Source organism: Vanessa cardui, chromosome 24, assembly GCF_905220365.1.
Source record: "Vanessa cardui chromosome 24, ilVanCard2.1, whole genome shotgun sequence".
In the NCBI taxonomy this organism is placed as follows: Eukaryota; Metazoa; Arthropoda; class Insecta; order Lepidoptera; family Nymphalidae; genus Vanessa; species Vanessa cardui.
In genome coordinates this window covers 2067595-2093878 of record NC_061146.1, presented here as the reverse complement: position 1 = coordinate 2093878, position 26284 = coordinate 2067595, and the positions used below count along the sequence as shown (strand labels likewise).

The window sequence follows — 26284 nt, the reverse complement described above, 5'->3', positions numbered from 1 at the left end:
CCGTTAACTTTAAAATTCTAAGTATTCTTGAAACAGATCACCCAATTGGTTTAAAATCTATAAATATAATTAATTAGGGTTTAAGATATTAAGATAACCGCTTCTTGATAAATATGTATGTATACACGTTACATTTACCAAAATAACATTTTTTACAATTGTTGCCTGTCTATATTATATCTATAATTATATTATGTCTATAATTTTGACGAGACTTTCACTGACAGACAGTTGATATAAATTATAAGTTCCGAGGTTTCAATTTTGTGTCGATCCTAAGCTCTTGAGCTATTTCTCTCTCTTCTCCTAGAACAACCTTATAAGCTTCATCTTAAGCTAATTATATTTAAAAAAAAAAAATCTTTGTTTGTTTTCTTTGTTTGCAAAGGGCAAGCATGTCGGCATAAGAAATAGTTACGGCGATTACAATTACGACGTACAAATCAATCTAACCCCCATAGAGTAGTAATAAATAGTACCTATAAAACTTACAATTGTATTATTACTGAGGCAATGTATCACCCCGAGACAGATTTTAGTTTAGTACACGAAGATTTATCATGCACTTAGCACACGAGTGTCGTTTTGAAGTAGTTACGAAATCTGTCGTAACCTAAGTGCAGTTCGCGGAACAATAAACCGCATGTATGGAAGGTGACGGAGAGATTATCGACCTATTATTTGACCTTAATCCCCACATGGACCAGACCTAAGGAAAAATTTTATAATCTCTCTCTTTAACATATGTATATTTAAAAATGCCTAGGTTTCCAAAGGTCAAAGAGAAGATATGGCCCAACGGCTAGGATATTTGAATCTTAACTGATTACGAGTTCAGGAAGAAGGCAGGAAACCACCACGAAATTTTTATATACTTAAATTGTATTTAAAATTCATCTTTAAATGAAAGGAATTCATCATGACCAGGTGGCCCATAGTCTTTTTCTGTGTTACTGTTAATCATGAGGTCATGACTATACCTCCTAAACGAATATAATTCAAAATCATCAACCCAAACAAAGCCTATCAAAGTAAACTTTCTATCCAAATATAAATTAAAAAAAAAACACTTATCATTTAAAATTTGATTTCGAAAAAAATGTAAATACATTTCGAGGAGTAGTTCCTTTAAAAGTGTTTCTTCACGGTTCACGTAACAGCTCTTAAGTTATTTCGACGGGTTTTGATGGTTACTTATCGAAAGAGCCTTTCAGATCTAATTCGGTGTGAACGACTTCTAAAGACGGATTACAGAGGCTAAGCCGCAAAACCAAGTGGTTTTATTAGCGACACAGTTTTATATCCTTCCTTAAATATTTAACACTCCGGTTTTAAAATATGGACACCGCTTTAGACTTGTATAATAACTTTGGACAAAGTAGTTATTTTACATTTTGACTTTTAGATTCAAAAGGTTGTTTGTTTCCACCAATTCCAATAAATTAGTGCCGTAAGAACTATTGCCCATTAATTACATCTCCAATGGCCTCACTTAACCCAACCTTGGAAATTAGATATATAAGATGGTAAGGCCTTTGTGCCTGTAACAATACAACATGTTGAATGCTAGTGGAGAGTGTGAGTGTGAATATGTGTGAGTGAGTGATGCCGAGTATCTACTGGCAAAATTAATAAATATAAATATGAATAATGAACAACAGCATTATTAACATTACTCTGATCCCAATGTAAGTAGCTAACACAAGTGTGTTATGAAATATCAGAAGTAACAACGGTACCACAAACACCAAGGCCCAAGACAACATAGAAAACTAATGAACTTTTTCTACATCAAATTGGCTGACAATCAAACCTGGGACCTCGGAGTGGCGTGCCCATGAAAACCGGTATACACACTACTTGACCACGGAGGTCGTCGAAATAAATATCTATTAAATATAGAAACAAATTTCTAGAGTTTTTTCGTTGAAAACTTGACTATTTCAACCTATATTTATTGCACTTGTAAAAATCATGTTTGATCCCCTGGGGTTTAGTAGTTTAGTTTAGTAGTATTCCAAACAAATAATTTCCACTTATTAACTAGCATTTTAAAAACTAGAGGAAATAACAAATATTAATAACCCTCTGGAGATATGTTTGGTAGATATAGTCCTTTTTAGAAATTGGTACCTAACGTGTTTGTATGATGTGGATTTTACGCAGCTATAAATATGTGTATGAAATTGATTTTACGTGTTCCATCCACTAGGAAACTTCTGTTCTGAATCTTGTCAACGCGCAAAATACAAACACATTACTTCTCTTCTTAGCCTTGTAATCAGATTAAATAATCACATAAAGTAAAGCTTAAAATAGGATGAATGTTTTATATAGAGAGCGACCTAACAAAGTTAATTGAATATGGTGTCGTTATGGTGATCGGGCGGTCCGTCTATCAGCGTCAATACTAATTAATTTACTCAGCATCGCTACAAGTGAACTACGGCCTTAAAATTAAGGAATTAAGGTCACTTTTGCGATATAACAAGTTTATCATAACTTATTTATGTGTCGCTTTGAATAAACGCCTAATATACATATAAGATGAAAATGAAAAACGCCTAAAGCAAAATTTCTGGCCCGCTTTTATAAGTTAATTTTTAAGTGAAAATAAGTGTTTTAATGAGTTTTTAATAGGCATTATCTGTTGGACTAACTGGCTTTCCTTGACTGCTTCATCATACCAAGACCAGGGACTCGGTGAAAAGGCAAGCCCACGTAAGGGCTCAGTGAGATATACTCTTTCAAGAAAAGGAGGTTATCTTAAATCAAAGTCAATTACCATAGTTAAAAACGTTTTTTCAATAATAAATACGGTACATGTACAAGTGCTTATGCGTATTCATCACGTCCATTGATGAGACGTCACCAGCTGAGAATCCAGTGTCATGCAGAGGCTCCATATCCAATAACCTTTTCTACTTCCGTCAAACATGACCTCATATCACTGTTAACAATAGTACTAGATAAAGTATCATGGTTCGGTTTGTTGATTACCATCGAGGCCATAGTAAATCAATAATTTAAAATCAATCGAAAAAAAAACTCAGTAAAAATATTTAAATAAAATGAGGAGAAGACCAACCAAATCTGCAATCCACAAAATTTTAAATCAAAATAATTCTGGCACATTAAGCTACCGAGCTCCACCAAACAAAAGGAAGATACTCCAAAACCAAGGACAATATGTATGAGGAGATTATGTATAAGATATATCGTCATGAAGGCAATAAAATCTTAAAGTCAATGTGTGCAATGAAAGATGCAACATCTTAGATGTCTTGTATTTCTTAAAGAGTCACTATTGAGTGAAATTACCTTACCTTACCTTAAAGAACTCGTGCATCTTAACCGGCTTCGGGTACAAACTCAGGCAAGTTTATACCGTCAATAATATATGCATCACTATATATATGTGCTTAATTATGTTTATAATTCATCTCGTGCTCGGCGGTGAAGAAAAACATTGAGAGGAAACCTGCATGTGTCTAATTTCATCGAAATTCTGCCACATGTGCATTCTACCAACCCGCATTGGAACAGCATGCTCAATATGTGTGAATATGTTCCAGACCCTCTCTTTAAGTGGGAGAGGAGGCCTTGGCCCGGCAGTGGGAAATTTACAGGCTGTTATTTTACTTTACTTTATCTTATCGTAGTGGAAAGAACTGTGTTCAAATACAATGGACTATCTACAAATTGTACGTCGGAGAACACATGTTTGGAACAAAGCCGCTGTCGCAATATAATTTGTCAGATAATTGATACAATTAAATAATTAACAATATTCGAGAATAATGACACTTGTGTCATATTATGTATTAAAAAATAGGATATTTTTTTTTATTCAAATTATACTTGCACTAATAATGGTCGGTACCAATTACAAAAGTCAAGATCGCGAATTTAAATATAGGATATTGAGCACCTAGCTTAATTCATGTTTATATTTCAATTCGTACGTCGCAGTTAAGGGAAGGGTAGGTGGACTCGTATTTAAGTAACGGGGTAGTGGTACTGCCTCGTTGCACTAGAAATAAATCCATCCATAACGGGGTCCCAGATACAAAGCTTATGACCGCCCAAAAAAAATGATTTGGTGTTTTAATTGGAGGTGTGAACATTCCCGTCAAAACTGTAAAAGCCCTCGGTACTTCGCCTTAATTATTTTCGGTCGTGTTAGATTTTCCGTCCTATTCGATTATGAGATTAAGTACTTGCATTTGCGCACATACTTAAGCATTATATTAAATGCTGCGGTCCAAAATATTCGTTATCTAAGATTCGATTTCGATAAATTGCTTTAATTTATATAGAAAGCGTCAAACATTATTTCATTACTTTATGGTAGAATTCCATCTATAATTCGGTATTTATTTACTATCTTTACTGGTAAAATCTTTGGAAACAGTACACTTGCGTCTCATCAATATTTATCAAGCCATTTGAGCAACAAGAAGTCATTCATATGTTTATCGAGTGCCAAATGTTTTCTTTAAAAAAAAAATCCACAGACATTTTTAACTTTGCCGCTTCATAAATTCAAATCGTTTATAAAAAATACATTGGTAAAAAAGGCATATTATTCAATACTAGATTTTGTAGATGATAAAAAAGCATGGAATGAATACCTGTTGACTTCCACGCTGGATATATTAATTTAAATAATTGTATTAACTAACATGACTTTGTATTTTTTAAATGATCAAAAAGAGTAACTACTGCGTTTATTGCCGATTTTTCTCGGTAGAATCTACTTTCCGTACCGGTGGTAGCTTCACTTAATTGTTAATTGACGTTTCAAAGTGCTTGTAAAAGCCCACTTGAATAAAGTTTATTTTGATTCATATTAAAAATAATTTAAACTAACAATTTATTTCAGGACAATTATTTTGTGCTATTTAAAAAGTTATCTAAACAAACCAATCAAAGTTTTAATTATTGTTGGATTGTTAAAAATTTAATCTTCGTCAATATTTATTTTTCATTTCTAATCTAACGTGTTTTTTTTACAGTCTGTCTCAGTGACGGTGTCAGTGCTGACTCTTACGTTCATCTCGGTGGACCGGTGGTACGCCATCTGCTTTCCACTCAAGTTTAAGTCCACCACGAGTCGCGCGAAGACCGCCATACTTATCATCTGGGTGCTGTCTCTACTTTTCAGTAAGTGACATTATAAGATGGTACTTCTATTTATTTGTAACTCTTCACGCTATTTAAAAAAAAAAGAAGTTTGAAAATGGAACAAATATGTAATTGAATTATGAGAAATTCTGCCACAACACTATTAGATACAATGATCACTACTAACGATAAAAAATAACCACAACAGATACTTGAATAATAATAATAATAATATGAGACAACATCACATACATACATTAATATATGAAAAGTCAACCAAGTACCATATTAAATAATAATATTAATCATTTCTAATATTTGTAAGCTAATATTTTTTCTCGCCCTTAAAATTGCCGTCCATTTGATATCCAAAGAAGAATCTTTAATATTTTAAACCAGATAAAAGGTACTAGTTCAATCAAATGTAAACTTTAAGATCATACAGATACGACGCAAAGTTCTCTATACTATTCCATTTTCCTCTGGTTCAGGATTACAAATTAGGCACATCAAAATAATTGACGTGAAGCGAGAAATATATTCCTGATGCGTTTTATATTTTCTTTCCTCTTCCCGCTCATTATTTCTGACAGAGACACATATAGTCGCTGTTTGGTTTCGCTTGAAGAAAAGTTGTCATTTTCAGGTTTTCTCAGAGTCAATAAAAGTGATATAATACGAAAAATCAGCAATATACTTGTTTGTGGAGGAAGAAATCCTGTCTCCGTTGTATTAAGGGATACACCAAAAGCCTCTTTCAGCAATTGGATATAACCATTTCCTTCTTCCGAATTTTACGCGCAATATAAAGTTATTTTAACGATTTTTTGAGACGCCTTAACTGGATTTGACATGTGACGTCAGCATTGCCTGAAATATCTTAGCAGATAAATATAACCGATCATTCATGCTCGTGACTTCGTTCCAGATTATTTTGATTTTTCCATGTCAAACATTTTATTTTCCAAATATAAGATGCTAGTTGTAGCGGCTTTGGCTCCGATTTCTGGGGTCAGTTTTTAAATACCCTTTTATTTCTCCCTAAAAACATTTGTGAAAAAAATATTTATGTATGAACACAAATAATAAATTCATGAACATTTACTCATGAACTCATGTGAAATAGTAGTTAAAGCACGTTTTTGAAATACAAGTCACTCCCAATTTTTTAATATTTTTTTGATTATTTACTTTGATGCCAACATCATTTAATCTTCTAGAAGTTTCATCTTTAAATGAAGCACTGATTATTAACAAAACAAAACAACAACAACAATAGCCTGTGGGAAATCCACTGCTGGGCTAAAGCCTCCTCTCCTTTCGATGAGAAGGAACATTCACCCCGCTGTTCCAATGCGGGTTAGTGGAATACATATGTGGCAGAATTTCTATGAAATTTGCTGCATGCAAGTTTCCTCACAATGTTTCCTTCACCGCCAGACACGAGATGAATTATAAAACACAAGTTAAGCACATAAATATTCAGTGGTGCTTGCCTGGGTCTCGCAATCATCGGTTAAGATGCACGCGTTCTAACCATTGGCCCATCTCGCCTCCCTACTGGTTATTAAGTTTATGTTAATTATTAATCACTTATTTCACGCAGATGTACCAGAGTTCGTCGTGCTCCAAGTACAAAAGAATATGGAACTGCGTTTCGACGCGCAATACTTCATGCAATGTACGCCAACGTGGTCAGACGAAAGTGATCTCAAGTGGCACATCATAAAGGCGCTTTTCCTTTACACGTGAGTAAACTACCGTCAACAAAACAATTACACAGTTTTGTTATAAATTTACAAACGTTTATGGTAATGGTAATTGTTTTAATTAGAATAGCAATCTTTTTTATTTGACGCAAAATGGCGGACAAATTGTACTTTATAATTGTTAGTATCCATTAATGTCTATAGACATTGCGAAGGTCTGAAATAATTACACTGTCTCACTCAGTCTAAACAATCTAGATTATCGATATTTTATATTTGGCAGTATAATACTTAAGTAGAAACTAATACCCAGTAATATCGGTTATTTTTTTATACATAGCCTAGAGGTTATGTATAAAAAAAGTCTACTTTTAATACACACATGAACTCTTTTACACATAACCTCTTTATCAAGACAATTTTATTATTGTGTACGAATTAAAGTAACAAAGTTATTTATTGACTAGCTATGTCCGCGATTACTGGCGCGTTTGAATGTAGCTAAAAGTTATTGTTGTAGCTTAAGTTACTCCTTATTACTTCAGATATCTGCCAGTGAAAGTCCCATCAAAATTGGTGCGGCAGTACCAGAGATTAGGCCGTACCGTTATTACATATTTATGCATTTACTAAAAACGCGGTTATTTTATTAATACAAACAGACGCTCCAAATTTATTGTCCATGATTACATATCAGAATTTTAGTGATATTTATATAGATAGATATATTTTAGTGATCACTGTTCATTTATTAAAGTTCTTAATTACGAATTATTTATTTTAAAAATAGTGATATGTATATAAAGTAAAAATTAAAAAAAATATTGTAATATCTTATAATTATAAATACGAAAACACACTAATATGAGAATAGCCTACAGTTTTTTTTTAATCAAGTTATCGTATCGAAGGGAACTAACTACACGGTCCATTAAATCTGTATAATATAATATTTTACAATTCACTGAATCATAACTCATATTAAATATATTTTGAATAGTTCGTAAACTAAGATTGCGTAATCTAAAACTTTATTAATGATTGAATTCGAATACTTCGATCAATCAAAATTTCCAATGAAATTTCGAGTGTCCTTACAAAAGTTTATATTTAATATAATAGACGTTATGAGTCGTTAAATTACAGCATTACCAAATATATTATAGCCGTGGTTATCCAGTGGAAACATGGAAGTTGTCTGGTTTATTATTAACTAGTAGCTGCCTCACCGCCTGCGGTTTTTCTCTCGTTTTAGGGTGTTGGTTGTCATGTATTCGACAAAAAGTAGGCTATGTCCTTTTTTGGAGTTCAAGTTTGCTTCATACCAAATTTCATGAAATTCGGTTCAGTGGCTTGATCATGAAAGAGCGACAGTCAGACAGAGTTACTGTTACATTTATAATATTAATTAATTAATAATATAGATGTCATACAGAGTGTTGTGGAATAAGCTTTAAATCTTCTGCTCTTGAGCAGAAGAGATTAAAGCAGCATATTTACAGGAAGCTGTTTTTCAAATAATAAATATATAACTCCCAACCTATTTTGGGCCATAGTATAAAATTTTGCAATGCAATTTATAAGTAGATACTACAGTTTAATTGATGGGCTTTTTAAGCACGTCTGAATTGGTAACAGCCAGTCACCATATGTTATATCTTTGCTGTAATATTTAGTACTGTTGTATTCTGGTTTGAAGAGTGTTTGAGCCAGTGTAACTTAAAGTGTAAGATTAGTGGCGAATTGGCGATTTCAAGAATAGTTCATGTCTTTTGTTTTTGGTGACTATTTCCGATCAGAGGCCATATGCCCATCTATTCGCTTACCAATACCATAAAAACATAATAATGTGATTATTTTATTGATAAATCGTCATTTTGCTTTTGTAATTGAAAAATAAAGTTATCCCTTATATGAAATTAATTTCTGACGTTAAATTATTTACAAGCAAATATGATATAGGTTTTAAAAATCGCGCTCGAAATATTGGTGAGAATGGTTTTAAAAACAAAATACCAATAACATATACGCAAAAAAATTACATGACATTTCTCTCTGTCATTCGCTTCTGCACATAATAAAATAATTCCTAATCAAATTAAACATGGTCGAATTCATTCAATTACTTCAGTAAATTTCTCGTTAAGCTTCGAACGCAAAATAATCATCTTTGTGAATCATAATCTTGAACATTCCTTTGGGATAATATTTATTCTTTGTCGAAAAATCATCTTGTTTCAATAGATATATAATTCGAACATCAAAAGCTACTTTCAACATCAGCCGCGGGCCGTCACGAATAAACGTCAATTACAAATATCTATCTATCTATCTATAAAGTGAGGATATTCTTCGCTTTTTCCTCGAATTATTTCCGTATATTTTGACTAAATTATTTCACGAAGTAATAATTATGAGTAGGAGTGACGCGTCCTATGAAAAAATTAAAACGCAAGAATATGATGTTGTATCTGTGGAGTTATTCTGTAGTAACCAAATTGAATTGTTGACTACGATTAAGAAATGATATATGACATTGATTTTTGACATTTATTATATTTAAATAATCGTAGCATTAAAGAAATACCTGCACGATTTCACATTTCTCGAGTGAGATTCGAAGTAAGTTCTTAAGTTGGTAGTAGGTCTTTGTGTAAGCCCGTATGGGTAGGTACTACCCACTGATCAGTTATTCTACCGCCAAACAACAGTATTCAGTATTGTTGTGTTCCGGTTTGAAGTGTGAGTGAGCCAGTGAAACTACAGGTACAAGGGACATAATATCTTAGTTCCCAAGGTTAGTAGCGCATAGACGGTTTAAGGAATAGTTAATGTTTCTTACAGCGTCATTGTCTATGGGTAATGGTGACCACTTGCCATCAGGTGGCCCATATGCTCGTCCTCCAACCTATACCATAAAAAAAAACTTTCAAAGCGAATAATCGAAACGTCGCCAGAACAATTTACTTATTCAAAGACATCTCTCATCTCGACTCTCATCTTTGTTAATTACTCATTTCAATCACCTAATTATGTTGTTTGATAATTGTCTCAAATGCTTTATTTGTCATACAGGTTCCCGCTTCTGCTGATGATGATTGCGTATTGTCAGATCGTCAGAGTTCTGTGGAGATCGGACAATATACCCGGACACACTGAATCTCATACACTTTGTCCAGCTAGTGGCCAAAACAACTGTAAGTAACAAGAAAATATTGATTATTTATTCTGACAGTTCGTTCTCGATGCCAAAACGAAGTTAGATAGGCTATTATTAGAAAATACTGAACTCCTATTGGCTCATTATAACGTCATCTGTCAACGACCACTCGGTAAACTTTCAGATTGAAGTCAAATTTAATCTGACTTTGATTAGCGTTTGAAAAACTAGCTGGAATATAAAATCTTTAGCATAAATTTCTGTTGTATAAACTTCCTCTAGTTCAGACTTGTCAAACATTTATTATAAAAAGTTTAGCTTTGATATATCAGAGAAATATATTTCTTTTTTACACGAAAATGTATTTGAGGTATGATTATGAAACAAAGGCAATGAACGCGAAACATAACAGTGAAGTGAGAATAGCGAATATTGAATGCAAATCTTACAAAGATTACCAATACAAATTGAAGTCAAAAAAGTATTAATTATTATTAATTTTCGATTTTGTATTCGATTTTGTTACTTCACTCTAATGCTCCGCGTACTCCTTCTTTTCCGTTTTATACTGAGTATCCTGTTAGAAAAATAACGAATACGATTTTCACGATTATTTTATATTCCTATAATTACTAACAGACCCCTTCACTCATTGTCGCTATGTTTATAGTTAAATTTTATGGTAAGACTAGCTGTGCCCGCGACTTTGTGCGCATTTGAATTTAACGAAAAAGTTTTCGTTGTAGCCTAATTTACCCTTTATTAAATCAGCTATCTGCCAGTGAAAGTCTCCTCAAAATCTGTCCAACCCTTCCAGAGATTAACCAAACAAACAAAAAATGAACTCTTATTATTTGTATAGTTTTTATTCAGATGTCTATGACGTTCAAATTTTTTTTACGTGTAACATATTCAGTGTTTTTTCTTGTGAAACGCGGTCAAAACAAAAGCGTTATTTTTATAGATTTTTATATAACGCTTCGAGTAAATTTACTCGAAATATATTTTCTTTTACGTCTAAAGAGTGACTAGAAAAAATAAATTACGTTCATCAATATCCAGTGTGGCTAAAAGAATATTTATTGACATAAAAAAATAAGATAGAAAGCGAAGACCGCTACGTAGCTTTGAGGTTAAAAATACTTTATTTGAAAGTTGAGGGTTCCAGTCAAGCACCACTGAATTTTTGAAGTGCGAAAATTGTGTTTACAATTCATCTCGCGCGCGATGACTTCGTAAGGAAACCTTCATATATTGAAGTAGGTTCTTACGCGTGTATTTTTTTTCGTGGTTTAGGTAGGTCGGACAAGTAGGCCAGTTGTTGGTAACGATAGATACTGCCCTTATAACATTGGAACCATAAATTAAATAAATAAATATGAGACAACATCACATACTTTCTCTGACCCCAATGTAAGTAGCTAAAGCACTTGTGTTAAGGAAAATCAGAAGTAACGACGATACCACAAACACCCAGACCCAAGACAACATAGAAAACTAATGATAATCTACATTGACTCGGCCGGGAATCGAACTCGGGAGCTCGAAGTGGCGTACCCATGAAAACCGGTGTACACACCACTAGACTACGGAGGTCGTCAAATTTAATTATTCCTTGCTTATTTGCCAACGACCTCGGGAACTAAGATGTTATTCGATTTATATGCAGGATGAGCGGATGAAAAAAGCGCGAAGCTATATCCGTATATTACTTACATATATAATTCTATTTAACTGACATGAGTTTGTATTTTTAAATGTTGAAAATGATTAACTTGTGAGTTACTTGTCGGTTCTCCTCGGTAGAATCTGCATTACGAAACAGTGGTTGCTTCACTTAATATATTTTGTTAAATGCGCATTCAAAGATGCTCATAAAAGCCTACTTGATAAAGAATATTTTGATATTATTTTATTTACAGTATTAGAATAGTTCTTGTGTTGATATATTTCACTATTCTATATTTTCTCGGAGATTTCGACAAAATCGAATCTGGTTTGATCACGAGCTGACTGCTCGTTATCGCAATATCTGACTCAGATCGTGACGAAATAAATAAAATAGTGTGATATCATTTAAAATTCGAATAAAATGTATTTTCACTGACATTTTTTGGGATTCGAACGTCAAATTTTGGATATAAAAAGCATATATTTCCTTAGTGTTCATTGCTTCATACCAAATTATATCAAAACTGTTTAGTAGTTTGGCAATGAAAAGTGCAAAAGGCAGAGTTACTTTCATCACATTTATAATATAATTATAGACAGTAAATTAAATTTAGAATCTAAATATTTTTCATTTATCAGTGATATTTTGATCATATTTATTATTAAGATATGTAAATAGCACCTTCCACCAACCCGCCTTGGAACAGCGTAGTGGAATATGTTCTAAACCCTCTCCTTAAAGGAAGAGGAGGCCTTATCCCAGCAGTGGAAAATTTACGAGCTGTTAGTTTACTTTTACTTTACTTTATGTAACTAGCGAAAAAAACCGTTTTATTAAACTTTACTTTTTTAATAGCAGTAACAAACTATCACAACCTTTAATAATTAAATAACGTAGGCTACGTCCTTTCTGGGAATTAAAACTATCTACATACAAAGTTCAATCAAAATCGGTTCAGCGGTTTAAACGTGAAGAAGTAACAGACAAACTTAGTTTCGCATTATTATAAACCTATAGTTTTCATCTCCCTCCCTTTCATGTATTTTTTATTATAATTACAGTAACATTATGTATCTTATTTCCCTGGATATTAATAAAAGCCATTATATAAGCGAAGGAAATTATTACTGGTTAAGTTTATTGCAATCACATATTTTAAAACTTTGACTTCCTATCTGTAATTTCTTTATATTATTCAAATGATTCAAGTCAATCCAATCAAATCTGATACTGCCCTTAAGATTGACTCAAGAGTGATTATTAAAAACAACCCCCGTTATAAAACAGATGTCTCCAACCCCGTTACAAATTACCCAATTAAAAACAAGCCCAGCTTGCGAACGCGATACTGGCTTAATAAAGGCAGTATGTGTTAATTATGCAATCAATTAAAAGCTTTGAAAAAGTTACGTCCAAGTTTGATTACATTCTTTGTTTACTTGGCGAGTGAGCCAGTGGAACTACAGGCATATATAGCAGTATCAAATATTGGTGGAAAGGTTGGTATGAATTGGTTGGTAATGTTGGGAGGAATGCTTTACAACATAAATGCACCACCAACGATAATATTTTCAACCGTCTTCAAAAAGGAGGAGGTTATCAATTCGTTTTTTTTTATGTTTGTTACCTCATAACTTTTCACTGGGTGGACCGATTTTGATATTTTTTTTTTTTGAAAGTCAGCCAGCCCTACAATATATCTGTTATGAAACCATACGAGAATACTTTAAGAAATATGTCTTTTACAAATTACCTTTTATACGAAAATAATGAATACTGGCTCAATCAAGGGACACGATATTACTTCTTTCTTTTGATTGTTGAGGCGCGTGCCCGTGGCTGACACCGGGTCCAAATATAGCAATAACTATAACTACATTATATAATCGTAAATCGACTTTTAAGTAGTCTTATATTTTTCATTCCATCTTACTTAGGAGGAGTCTAAGAAATATGTTTACGCAATTATTTTTATTACTTTTTAGTGCACATTAATTTGTTTTGTTTGAAGTCGGTTTTTCTTTTTGTTTAAATTTTTATTTATAATATCTATCAATGGATGATACTAAATACTTTCCATCACAAACAATTACTATCCTTCTATCTATATTATAAAAAAAGCGTGAATTTGGCGTTTACGTCAACTTCACTGTAAAATGTTTTAAATTAAGAAGAATGCAAGTTGGAATGTGGTTTTCAATAAATTGTATTAATTGTTATGTAGTTTTCAATAAATAATAATCATTAAATATATCAACAATTCTGAACACGCTGTAGTTCTCAGTACTGGAAATGAGGCTGTAGTACACCGCCCACTGTGGTTGAAGACAAGACATAACTTCAGAAACTCGGAATTGCCAGTAATGGGACCAAAACCACGCTAAATACCAAGTTTATATTCATTCATCTTTAATTTAATTATGTATTATTTATTATATGACCAAAACGATAAAATCAATAGTATTTACCCCTAAACTTTCTCAGTAAATAAAAAAAGATATATTCTAATCAAAAAAGGTGCAACCGAAGTTTTCACGTTATATTTCACAAACCTCAATTTTTATGACAAAAAGAAACATAGTTGGAAAATAGCTGCTTAACTAAAATAGAAATAAAAATAGTATTGTTATGAAATATTATTTGACAAAATATTGTACACATTAATATATAAATTTGAGTAAAATATATATAATCGACCGTGACAGGACTCGAACCTGCAATCTTCGGATCCGAAGTCCGACGCCTTATCCATTAGGCCACACGGTCGCTGATACGAACGTCTAAATAACGGTACAGATGGAAAAAACTAATTTAAAACAGGAATTTAGTTTTGTTTTTAATTATTATTCTTTAATCTTTGTAACAATAAAATCTCTTCACTTATAGTTAAAAAATAATTTTAAATTTGTATAATTAAATGATAAAAAAAAATCGACACACAAAATGTAATTAGAAATCAAAGCCCATGCTTGGGCAAAAATCTACTCTATGCTTAAGGATATTGTAAGAGCATGTTCCACCACGTCCCGTTAACGCAAGATGTAGCAAGTTCATTTTCTGCTTAAGCACAGTGGAGTAAAGCTTTTTTAAACGATAATTATGAGTCCCCAAGATAGTTAAAGTTAACACATTTCTGAAGTTTAAATAACACAGTAATAATTTTATATATTTTTTAATTAAATGTATTTTGTTTATGAATGCAAACGATATAAATATTATAATTGTGTATGTAAATTATATTAATTAGATATGAACCAACCCTTAATGGCAATCATAGTGCATAAAGACATATTTTATAAGGCGTGGGTTTAGATCCAGGCAAGCATCATAATGTTTGCTTGGATTCAAATTATTATACAATGTATTGTCAGTGATAAGGAAGAGGAGTAAACGTTCCAAATTGGTTCTTTTCAAAAGAACGTATTGTTTACTTTTTTAATATATTTGGGCTTATAAATTTTCCTTTACATTTTGTTTGTTTTTTTTTTGACATTACGATGTCCAACATTGTCCAGGGTTGGCTACCAATAGACGGACCACTCCATCAATCCACGCGAACGCTTCCACCGAGGGTCAACTACGTTCCCGACGGAAGGCCGCCAAGATGCTGGTGGCTGTTGTGATCATGTTCGCTGTCTGCTACTTTCCAGTTCACCTGCTTTCTGTTCTGAGGTATTTGTACACAAATTAAACACTTAAAAAACTTATAATGACAAAGATATGCATATCCCTACGAATATCTTGCAAATATACAGATTAAATTAAAAAAATATATCCTCAACCCGCAATCATCGGTTAAGATGCTCGCGTTCTAACCACTGGGCCATCTTGACTCAAGTTCAGTGGTAGAATGCTCGCCTGCCACACTTACAAACTCAAATATACATATTTATTTATTTGAGTTTTTATGTGAAATTTCGAATCTATTTCGAAAACACGCACACAGATAAAAATATATTAATATATCTACGATACTACATAAATAAAAATTAACTAAAAAAGATATTCGCGAATTCCAAAACACACATATAAAAACTCAAATAAATAGACTAATTTCAAAAGCACGCACACATATACAAACATAATAATATCTCTACGAACATCTTACATAAATAAAAATTTATGAAAAAAAGATCCTCGAATTCAAACACACACACTGATAAAATCTCAACCATATATATACTCACACAGATATAAATATATTCATCCCCCTACGCAATGCTTATTAGTGTCTATGAATAGATATTGTTATATCAAAACTCCAATTACATAATATTTAATTTCATCAAAATCGTGCCCGAATTGGTTTAAGTATTTTTCGCTATACCTCATAGTTACAAAGTTGGAGAGCAAAGACCGCTTGAAAAATTAATTTGCAGTTGAATCGAATGGAAAGTGTACGCTATAAAATTAAAGGAGAAACGGCTTCATAAGCTCTCTGCTAAAGGCAATGTACATTTCCATAAAAACATGACATGACTTTATCAAATTTATTTATTTATTTTCGGGCAACACCATTGAAAAATAAAAACCAATCAAATTTTCACTTATATCTAATACAGATTTTCTAATCTGCTTCTGCAGGAAGTAATAAAAATAATTGTCACAAATTTTAAACTCTCTGTAAAAACACTATAATATTATGGAGGATATTTTAAGTGCCTTTGGTTCGTGCACAATTTTTGGAGCCAATTTGGATCCAACCCGTATTGGTGCTGGAATCCCTTCTACTGTTCAAAGCTTTCGCCTTAAAAGGACTCTTTTAACTACCAAATTTTTGGTAGGGCTTTGTGCAAGCGCGAGTAGGTACCACCCACTCATCAGATATTCTACCGCTAAACAACAGTACGCAGTATTGTTGTGTTCCGGTTTGAAGGGTGAGCGAGCCATTGTAACTACAGGCACAAGGGATATGGCATCTTAGTTCCCAAGGTTAGTGGCGCATTGACGATGTAAGGAATACTTAATATTTCTTACAGCGTCATTGTCTACGGGTGATTACTTACCATCATAAAAAAAATATTTAAAACTCAAAACTGCTACCGAATATTTATTGATAAATCTAATACCTCGGGACCTACAACCTTATAAGCCAGAACAGTAAGGTAGTAAATGTTATGTTTAGTTATATTATATAAGAACTTTTTACTCCTACCAGGGTCGCCTACGAAGTGAAGCAATCTGAAATAATGACCTGCATAGCTTTGATCTCTCATGTGATGTGCTACGCAAACTCCGCCGTAAATCCTCTCATCTACAACTTCATGAGTGGTAAGAATACCCCCCATTTTTCCATTCTTAGCTCATTCATTATTAACTCTATTATAATTTGTTTCTAAGTTATAATAATAATTTTCAAATAGATCTTGATGCATAGTAACTGTACTGGGCCAAACCGAAAGTACTAGTTAAACAGTCACCTTTCTTGGATAGTTTTGTTGACTTAATTTTATCTTAAATTTTCGCGATTATTACACATTGAAATAAAACTAGTTATAACGGATTTGATTGGAAAGAAGGTAGAAAATAGACAAATGTCACCTTAGTCTACCCGTGACCACGAACGCTGTAAAGTGCTCGAAACGTCGGGATGTTAAAAATAATTAATATACGCGATTCAAATCCGTTATAACTAGTTTTATTTCAATAGTTTTGTTGATTTTGATTTTTACATAACATAGAAAAATACAGTTATTATATACAGGATATTTACCATGTTTTTTTTATTTGTTGGTGGAGCTCGATATTTCGACATTATCTACGAATGTCTTGTTCACGAGAACGGAATACTGAAATTGTTCTCGTGTTAATTTAAAATCTAATAATTGATTACATTTTTTCATATATTTCCTAAAGAAAAAATTAATGTTTTTGTTAGAAAACAAAAGATGTACCTATACAAGCCCAAAGTTAGTTTATAACAGTTTTACTCTGTCGCAGCTGCAGTGCAAATTCTGTAAGAATGCAGTCGTGTCATCAACCAGCTTACAGCTATAATCCATTTTGTTTCGTATATCCTATACATTACACAATAATGTCACATATATTCTGACATTTCACATTCGTTACCTGCGGTCAGTTTCGAGTATCTTCTTACAGAATAACTCTACAGCAGTTGTTAGAGAATTCGTTTAACGGTCACTAATGTAACAAATAAATATTCCATATTCAAGACCTGAGCAAGATTTGTAACTGTCTCTAGAAATTGTATTCCGTATTTTTATGTCAACGAGCTAATGTATTGAGAACCGTAAAATATACAACAATAGCATTATTACAGACCATTGCAAAGAAAAAATATTTCATAGTTTCTTACAATCGATTTCCAATATTGCGCATAAAATAGGCAGTATTATTATCGAGTAAAATGCACTTAAAAGTTATCGAAGCGAAAGATTTTCCGTAGCGATCTGTACTTAGCACTAATCACTCGATAGACGAACAAACAATAGCTAATTATTATAGAAGTATATTGTAATCACTCAGTGAAACGGCAATTGACAACAGTGTATGGAAACCTGTCAATGATAAAACTATTTTGATTATAACTATCGTTTACATCAAGGCTGCTCAACCTTTTAAAGAGTCGAGCCTAACGTTGGATTCAGATATTCACGATAGGACACTTATATTTTCTACTAGCAGTGCCCGCGACCTTGTACGTCTGACTTTAACAAAATATTGTAGCCTAAGTTATTCTTTATTTTATCAGCTATCTGCCAGTGAAAGTCCCGTCAAAATCGGTCCAGCTGTTCCAGAGATTAGCCGGAACAAACAGACAGACAGAGACAAAAATTGTAAAAAATATTATTTTGGAATATGTACCGTGTACATACATATGCATGGTGTAAAAAGGACTATTTTAATTCATACCTAGGCAAGCACCACTATATATATATGTGCTTAATTTATGTTTATAATTCATCTCGAGCTCGGCGATGAAGGAAAACAACGTGAGGAAACCTGCATGTGTCTCAATTCATCGAAATTCTGCCACATGTGCATTCCACCAACCCTCATTGGAACAGCGTGTTGGAATATGTTCCAAACCCTCTCCTTAATGGAAGAGGAGGTCATATCCCAGTAGTTGGAAATTTACAGGCTGTTACTACTACTACTACTTCTACTACTTTTTATTTGTGTCTGTATGTAGACGAGCTGGTAGGCATCACCGGGAGTAATTACAATATATTGGTATTTTTGTGTGTGAAGTATTGCTGTTGGCCCTAATGGCCTTTACAGCATCACAGGACTTTCGGGCGAGTACTAATGTCCTCGGCCCTGAGGCTGAGCGTTGAGCTCGGGTTTAAAGTTCGTCATGAGGGTGTCTCCTATGACATCGTACCTCGGCGCAGAAGGAAGTCGGTGGGGTGTGATTCTAAGCACTGAATGCTTTTACAGACGTCACGGCCGCCTCCGTGACGTCAGTAGTCTGGGTCCTCGTTTCCGCCGGTGGAAACGCTGTGAGTGTGAACGCAGTGAGTGTGAGGTGGGTAGTGTGGTTTCCTCTACGAATGGCTCGTTTGCAATTGGGAAACTATCGTCTTCGTCGTTAAGGACGTGCGTAGGTCGCCTGAGTCTGTCCAGAAGATGACCACTGCGGGAGGTGTACTGACACGATTGAGAAATCAGCGGATTGCTGCGTTGTTTGGATATCTCGAAATACGCCGTGGATAGTATTTTAAGATGCTTCGCGATCGAATACATGTCTAAGTCTCTATGTAAGTCGACTTTATGAATGTTGAGTATCCAGTAGAGAATATCTTGACAGCGCGATTCAGAAAACCAAAATTGTACATCAACGCCATCTATCGGGTTGTAGCCTACACTATCGTTCACTTATCTTTATATTTTTGTTTTTAAACTAAATAGCGACCCATAAAAGTAATTTATAACTACTTGAATTATTGTCATAGCTATTTATGTAATTTAACTTTTGTATCATCGTCATTATATCAGAGGTTATCTATGCTATTAATTTTGTATTTAATTAATATTTTTATGCTTTAAATTAGACATAGAAATAGTTAATAAAAAAATCTAAAAGCTATCCATTCTGATATTTTATAATGATAGTAGATTTAGAATTTTAAAAAATACATAACATTGATTGTAACAAAAGTATAGTAGAACGCCTATTATCGGATATAACATCTACGTTGGTGGCGTATTGGTGTGATGTTAAACTAAATAAAATGTGAAACAATGGTTAATATTTTTCACAGCACATATGAAAAACTTAACAAGTAAAAGCATTCAAAGCAACATATATAATATATATTTTATACAATCTGATACCTAAAATTTTCCTAAAAAAATCCCTCAATGAGAACAGCTTTTTTCAACGTGATTCAGGTAAAAATATTATAACAGATAGAAAAAACAAGAATACAAAAGAAAAGCATATTTTTATATATCAGCTAGAGGACGTTACGCGTTGCATCTCTTTTATAAAAAAAAAAATGTGAACAATTATCCAATACTGTTCATTATAGACTAGGTTCTTTGCTAGTCAGCCTCGGTACCACCCACTCATCAGATATTCCACCGTCAAACAGCATTACCTTATATTTTTGTGTTCCGGTCTGAAGGATATCAACGAGTGTAACAAGAGGCTTAAGAGACATAACGTCTTATCTCCCAAGGCGCATTAGCGATGTGTGCAATTTTTAATTGCAGTGATGATGTATATGAGAAGTAGTGATCATTTACCAGGAGATGGCTCACTTCACCCTATTTTTTTTATTGTATAGGTTGGCGGACGAGCATATGGGCCACCTGATGGAAAATGGTCACCATCACCCATAGACAATGACGCTGTAAGATATATTACCTTACATCGTCAATGTGCCACCAACCTTGGGAACTAAGATGTTATGTCCCTTGTGCCTGTAGTTACACTGGCTCACTCACCCTTCAAACCGGAACACAATAATACTGAGTACTGTTATTTGGCGTTAGAATAACTGATGAGTGGGTGGTACCTACCCAGACGGGCTTGCACAAAGCCCTACCACCCTACCAAAAATACTTCAAAGCAGACCCTCAAATCTGTTAACAACAACTGCGTTAAGTGTCAAACATCAAAACAATAATTTATACATTTATTAGACTACATAGGCTCAAGTTTTTTACTTAGATTAATGGGACGTAGTTAGTTTGATTCTGTCGAAACTCTTTCATTTCTCATGTAACAGTATACCGAAATTCTTTTCACTGCATAATCTTGATACAAGTTAAAACAACCGAGCATTTTAAACTAAAACGTTTAAAAAACATTCAAATTATTTTGTTAACATAAACAGCCGTAAAGAGTTTTTAAACATGCCTTTGTGCGAACATTGTTTATTATTTTTAAGTTGAGAGTTCTTTGTTTAAAAATTCGTGTTCTTTTTCGTTATAAATACGTCACAGAAATATTTTGCTTGCAGGATTCCCAGGCTTTTCAGGTCAGTGTTTTCAACCCCAGACGGTTTGGTTATTAAAATTAGCTTTGCCGACTGTTTTATTTGATCGGGAACCGCATGCATTTATTTTTGTTATGTATCACCATGCTTTGTACACCTGCATGGCATTTCTCCGCCTAATGATTAAGTTCACCACAAATTATGATTAAGATCGGTACACCTTTATTTGTCCAACGAGCAATTGAACAATCAAACACTGTAAAAACTGTATGTGTTAAAAGTTGCTATTTTCAATGAACGTGATTTTGTGTATTTTTTTTCCAATTTTCCGTAAGATGTTTTCGAAAGATGTTCTCAAATTCGTCACATTACTAACGGTCGATTTTGTTACAGGGAAATTCCGTCGAGAATTCCACAGATCATACTTCAAATGTTTCTGCTGTTGCCACACGTCACCAACGCCGGAACAGAACGGTACCTCCTTCGCACCGATAGGGAGCTCGCGAGCTGGCACCACCAGGACTGTTGTCAGACGGAACGACTCCTGCGTCAGTTACAGATTGACACACCTCTCCCCTTCAAACCACAACAGCATAAAACGGGACATCGGAAGGAATACGAACACTTCATTCATCGAATACTTGAATGGAAACAGAAGACTAAAAGGTCGTGATGATTCCATCAGTGAATCAGCTCGCTTCACCCTTACCACGGACATCAGGGATTGACATTTAGGCAGAGACCTTCTCGTTTACACAGACAGGAACCGCGACATCGGCTACATAGCCAGAAGTACGAACAGCATCGACTGTAAACCTTACTACGACTGTTTCAAGGGTCAAGGGCAAAGTGGCTGCAATGCCAAGGTTTCAGAGAAAATCGAAATCGAAAGGCACAGTGACACATTCGCTGATTACCGTGAATGTGATAACGAACTGAGAGAACTTTACACTGTTGACGAAACTAAAAACGGGTTTAAATTTAAATTTAATCGTAGTTTAAATAGTCAGATCACAAATAAGAGGAAAGTTAATATGGTGTTTTAGAAAGTATCAAGATTTTTTCTATGATAGGATTTAATGTAAATATTATCTGTAAATTTATAAATCAGCACTTTAATTGCTGTCATATCCTATAAAATATTATATTTTCTAGATATAGGTCTTCGCTTATTAAATTAAACTATATGTATATTATTTTAAGATATCAACAATCATGGCATGACATGACAACTACATACATCATGTTGAAAAGTTTGTATAATTGAACGCGATAGATAAAATAAAAATTCAAATACAGTTTTTAAAACCGCATAGCGATACAAATGTATCAAGCTCAACTATCAATAACGTAATTTTTATATTAATAAAAATATACTTTCTAATTTTTGTTCACAACAAACAACGGCGCCATATTTACAAAAAAAAAAACCAATGACGATTTTTGTATATAGTTTTCAAACCCCAATTAATCTTTCATAATTTAAACAAATAATCTCTTTTGGTCGTTTTAATTATGTCAATTATTAAACAATTATAAAACATAATAATATCTTTGCATTTGTTACCTTTTAGTAATAAATAAGCACGTGATTATAACTATAGTTTTATTGGTCAGTAGTGACAAGTCAGGCCGTTGAATGATTACGTTCTTGACATCTGTCACTTGTCAATGTCAAACTCAAAATATTTTAATCAATATATATGATATCCTATTTTAATCGAAGGAGTAACGATGAACCTTAGACCTTAAAGTAATATATCACGTACAATATGCTTGTATATATTGATGAATTTATATTTACATAATTATAATCCGACACTTTTTTACTTTACTACTTATAATATCAAATTCGACGACATTTAAAATATAATTTTTGCACCAATCCAGAACGAATATAAGATATTATTCAAGCTCTCGACCAATGACATCGCGCCAATTTGAAGTCAAATATTTTTATTTGACTTTTGTTGAGCATTTGATATAGATTATAATAGGCTTTCAAAAACCTCACCGCAGATCTGAGTTTAAAAAGTCATTGAAGTAACAGCGCAGTACAGTTTTAAAAACCGAATATCGTCGTGGACGAATTTACCTTCATTATATATAATGAATGAAACAACAGACATAATATATAAACAACGTTTGATAATAATTTAATAAGTGTTTAAAATTCCCGTGTGAATTAAAACAATAAAAAACCGTACAATACAGTAAGAGACAAAGAAAATGTTACTTGAAGGGATCATAACTGTTCGTTACACAAAAGAATTTCGTTACAAAATTTAATTTATTTATAACGATAATATTTTATTATAAATTCTCCATCGATCAATACGTCGGGAACTCATTCAATCAGCGACCGGACATAGACAATGAGAGCACACCAATATTATTAACTAGTGACTCGCCGGACTTCGCACGAGTGCTTCTTCATAAAGTATTATTTAACGTTATCCATTAAAAGTAAATCTGACTTTTCATCTATAAATATTACAAATATACCTCACTACATTTCTTAAAGCGTAGAATGAAAGATTTTTGGTAATGTCATTCTAGATAATCTATTATAGTTATATTCGTTTTAAACGTCGTATGTACAGTCAGAGTAAGAAAACCTTCGTCAGTTTTCAAATTCATTCCTTTATCAAGTCTTAAACTCTTAGTACGTTTTGAATCTAAACATCAAATCATTGCGACGCAATATGTCATTCTCGATTGGCAAAGATTATCGCTCAAACTGAGCACCCGAAAATAGATCTTAAGGTGACGTTACTTTTTTTACCCCGACTGTACAACTTACATACTAAATTGAAACTACCAAAAGCGTTACGTAACGTTATTAGTAACGCCACTAATATATTATTACTTCGCGTTAAATACCTGAAAGAGAGTCATTACTTTTTATAACCTGCTATTAAAAACTTTTCACAGATGACCTTTTCCAATAATTATATGTTATTTTAAAACCTTATAGTGATCGTTATATTTAATTAGTCCAATCCCATTACTGCGATTGTAATTCATTTTCGAAACTAACCAATCACATGAGTTTATGATCTATTTTATTATAATTGTCTCTGTTTTCCTTGTGTTATATTATTATGACTAATTATGATTTTATTAAGGGTAAATTGAGATGGGTAAATAAAATAATTATTACTTTTTAATATCGTATAAGTTAGACAAATTGTGGTAAGATTTGTGCTACGACTTTTTTCACTTGTCATCATGAAATTTTCCAAACACGTTTTTAGATGTACAGTCGGGGTAAGAACAGGTTCGTTACCTTAAGATCTGTTTTCGTGTGCTCAGTATGAGCGTAAATCTGCTTTACCGATCGAGAATGACATATTGCTTCGCAATGATTTGATATTTAGATTCAAAAGGTACTAAGAGTTTAAGACTCGATAAATGAATTTGAAAATAGACGTAGGTTTTCTCACTGAGTGTACATAAAAAGTATGCGATACCTATCGCCTGAAGACGCGTATGAAGACACTGGACTAAGCTAGTTCAATATAAATCCTAATTACAACAAAAACTATTCAATCACAGCGCCATTAGCTAATGACATATATTCAATTATATATCGTCCATCACACGTCAGCGTATATTTTAACCGAAAGTGCGAGAGGGACAAGAGATCCCGTAATATAATACGTTATAATTAATTGTTTGTAAACGACACACCGAAGTTCACAGGAAATGGCCTGTTTACACAAAACGCATTCAATGTCGGTAAACATATGTGCAATAAAACGGTCTATAAATATTTTTAGGTTTGTTACGTTACGGGACTCAATTTTTAGTCCGAAGTACTCACTCCGCGCCACCAATTAGTGACGCTTATGATTTGATTAAGACTACAAACAATTAGTAACGTTTTAAAATTTAACTATATACTTTTAAATACATTTTAAGCAGATCAAATATATTTTTTATGTCAGTCAAATTTATTACCAATTCGAAAATTTAATTAAAAACACTTAAAAAAATCTGTAGTAATTTTTTTTTAAATATCAACATCGAGTCTTGTGTTACACAAATATTTAGGAATTGTCTTTTAAGGAGGTAAATTTTAATTCAATATTTAATAGATTTTACTACCAAGAACTGTTAAGAAAATGAGTAGTTATTGTTTTCCATCGACAAAATCGTGTAGTCTATTCCGAAAACAAAAAGACATAAATAAAAGTAACAATTTACGTAAAATTGACACGATATCTTTGGTTGAGTAATCTATGATATTTACTATGGTTTCCCGAAAGAACTCCGAACGTCGAAACTTGTAGCGAACTTTAGAGGTAAAATTAAAGTGAATATAAGTAATTTAGTCAAAAAGAGTTGTATTATATGTAGCGATCCGCCACGGCTTCGCACGGGTGCAATGCTGATACTATATACATATATACAGAATTTGTGTATTTACGACATCAAATTAGAAACTTTTAAAATTATTAGATTTTATTTACTATATTGTCCAGGTTTTATATACAAACACCTTTCTTTCGAATCACTCTATCTATTAAAAATGCGTAATAAAATTTTAAAGATCTAAGCATACATAGAGACGGCCAGCGATTAGCGACTTTGTTTTATACTATGTAAGGATATATTATTAAAAACTGTTAATAGTGCACAATATACCTGATCTATTAGCAAAAAGGCTTACGTAAATCCAAGTATTGTTCATCTTTATTCCTCATTCGATTGGAAGTCTTATTTGTATAAATTCACTATTTGTAATTAATTTCAACGCAATATCTAACAAATATTGATTTCCACGTATTTTTATTTTGATGCATAGTTCATGAATAGATTTTAATTACAAGTTTTTTTAGGTCCGACTTTCATTCGAAATTCATTTTTTTATGTCGAAATTAATACAGAAATATGTTACAAAAATGGAAATAGAAATGAAAAATGTCTGTGTCCGTGTTATAGTATTGAATGTAAAGCTAGCAGCGGCTCGGAATGTATATTCATGGAGGGAGGCAAGAGAGGTAGGTTGTCGTTTCTACCTGTCAAATATAGTAGTCTCGAAAAGTCAGCAACTTATTTAGCACACACACATACAAATTGAGTATATTAAAACTTTAAAGAACTCACACATCAAAATAGACAGTCACAATCATTCGGTTTTCAAAAATTTTTAAGTGGGTTTCGAAGTGAGTTCTTACAGTTCTTTCTAGTCTCAGAACAATGA

At 32.9% G+C, this 26284-nt stretch overlaps 1 protein-coding gene and 1 non-coding gene across 2 annotated transcripts in view; one reads left to right on the top strand and one right to left on the bottom strand.

Moving 5' to 3' along the window:
* Positions 1-22173, top strand: part of LOC124540319 (orexin/Hypocretin receptor type 1-like) — a 174539-nt gene extending 152366 nt beyond the window's left edge. The window contains exons 4-9 of the mRNA XM_047117805.1: positions 5019-5166; positions 6734-6875; positions 9912-10033; positions 15184-15340; positions 16827-16939; positions 21469-22173. Coding sequence (XP_046973761.1) covers positions 5019-5166; positions 6734-6875; positions 9912-10033; positions 15184-15340; positions 16827-16939; positions 21469-21803 — 1017 coding nt within the window. The 3' untranslated portion in view covers positions 21804-22173. The remainder of the gene's footprint in view (positions 1-5018; positions 5167-6733; positions 6876-9911; positions 10034-15183; positions 15341-16826; positions 16940-21468) is intronic.
* Positions 14362-14434, bottom strand: Trnar-ucg. Its single transcript has one exon. It is a non-coding gene; the product is annotated as a tRNA-Arg (tRNA).
* Positions 22174-26284: the final 4111 nt, after the last annotated feature.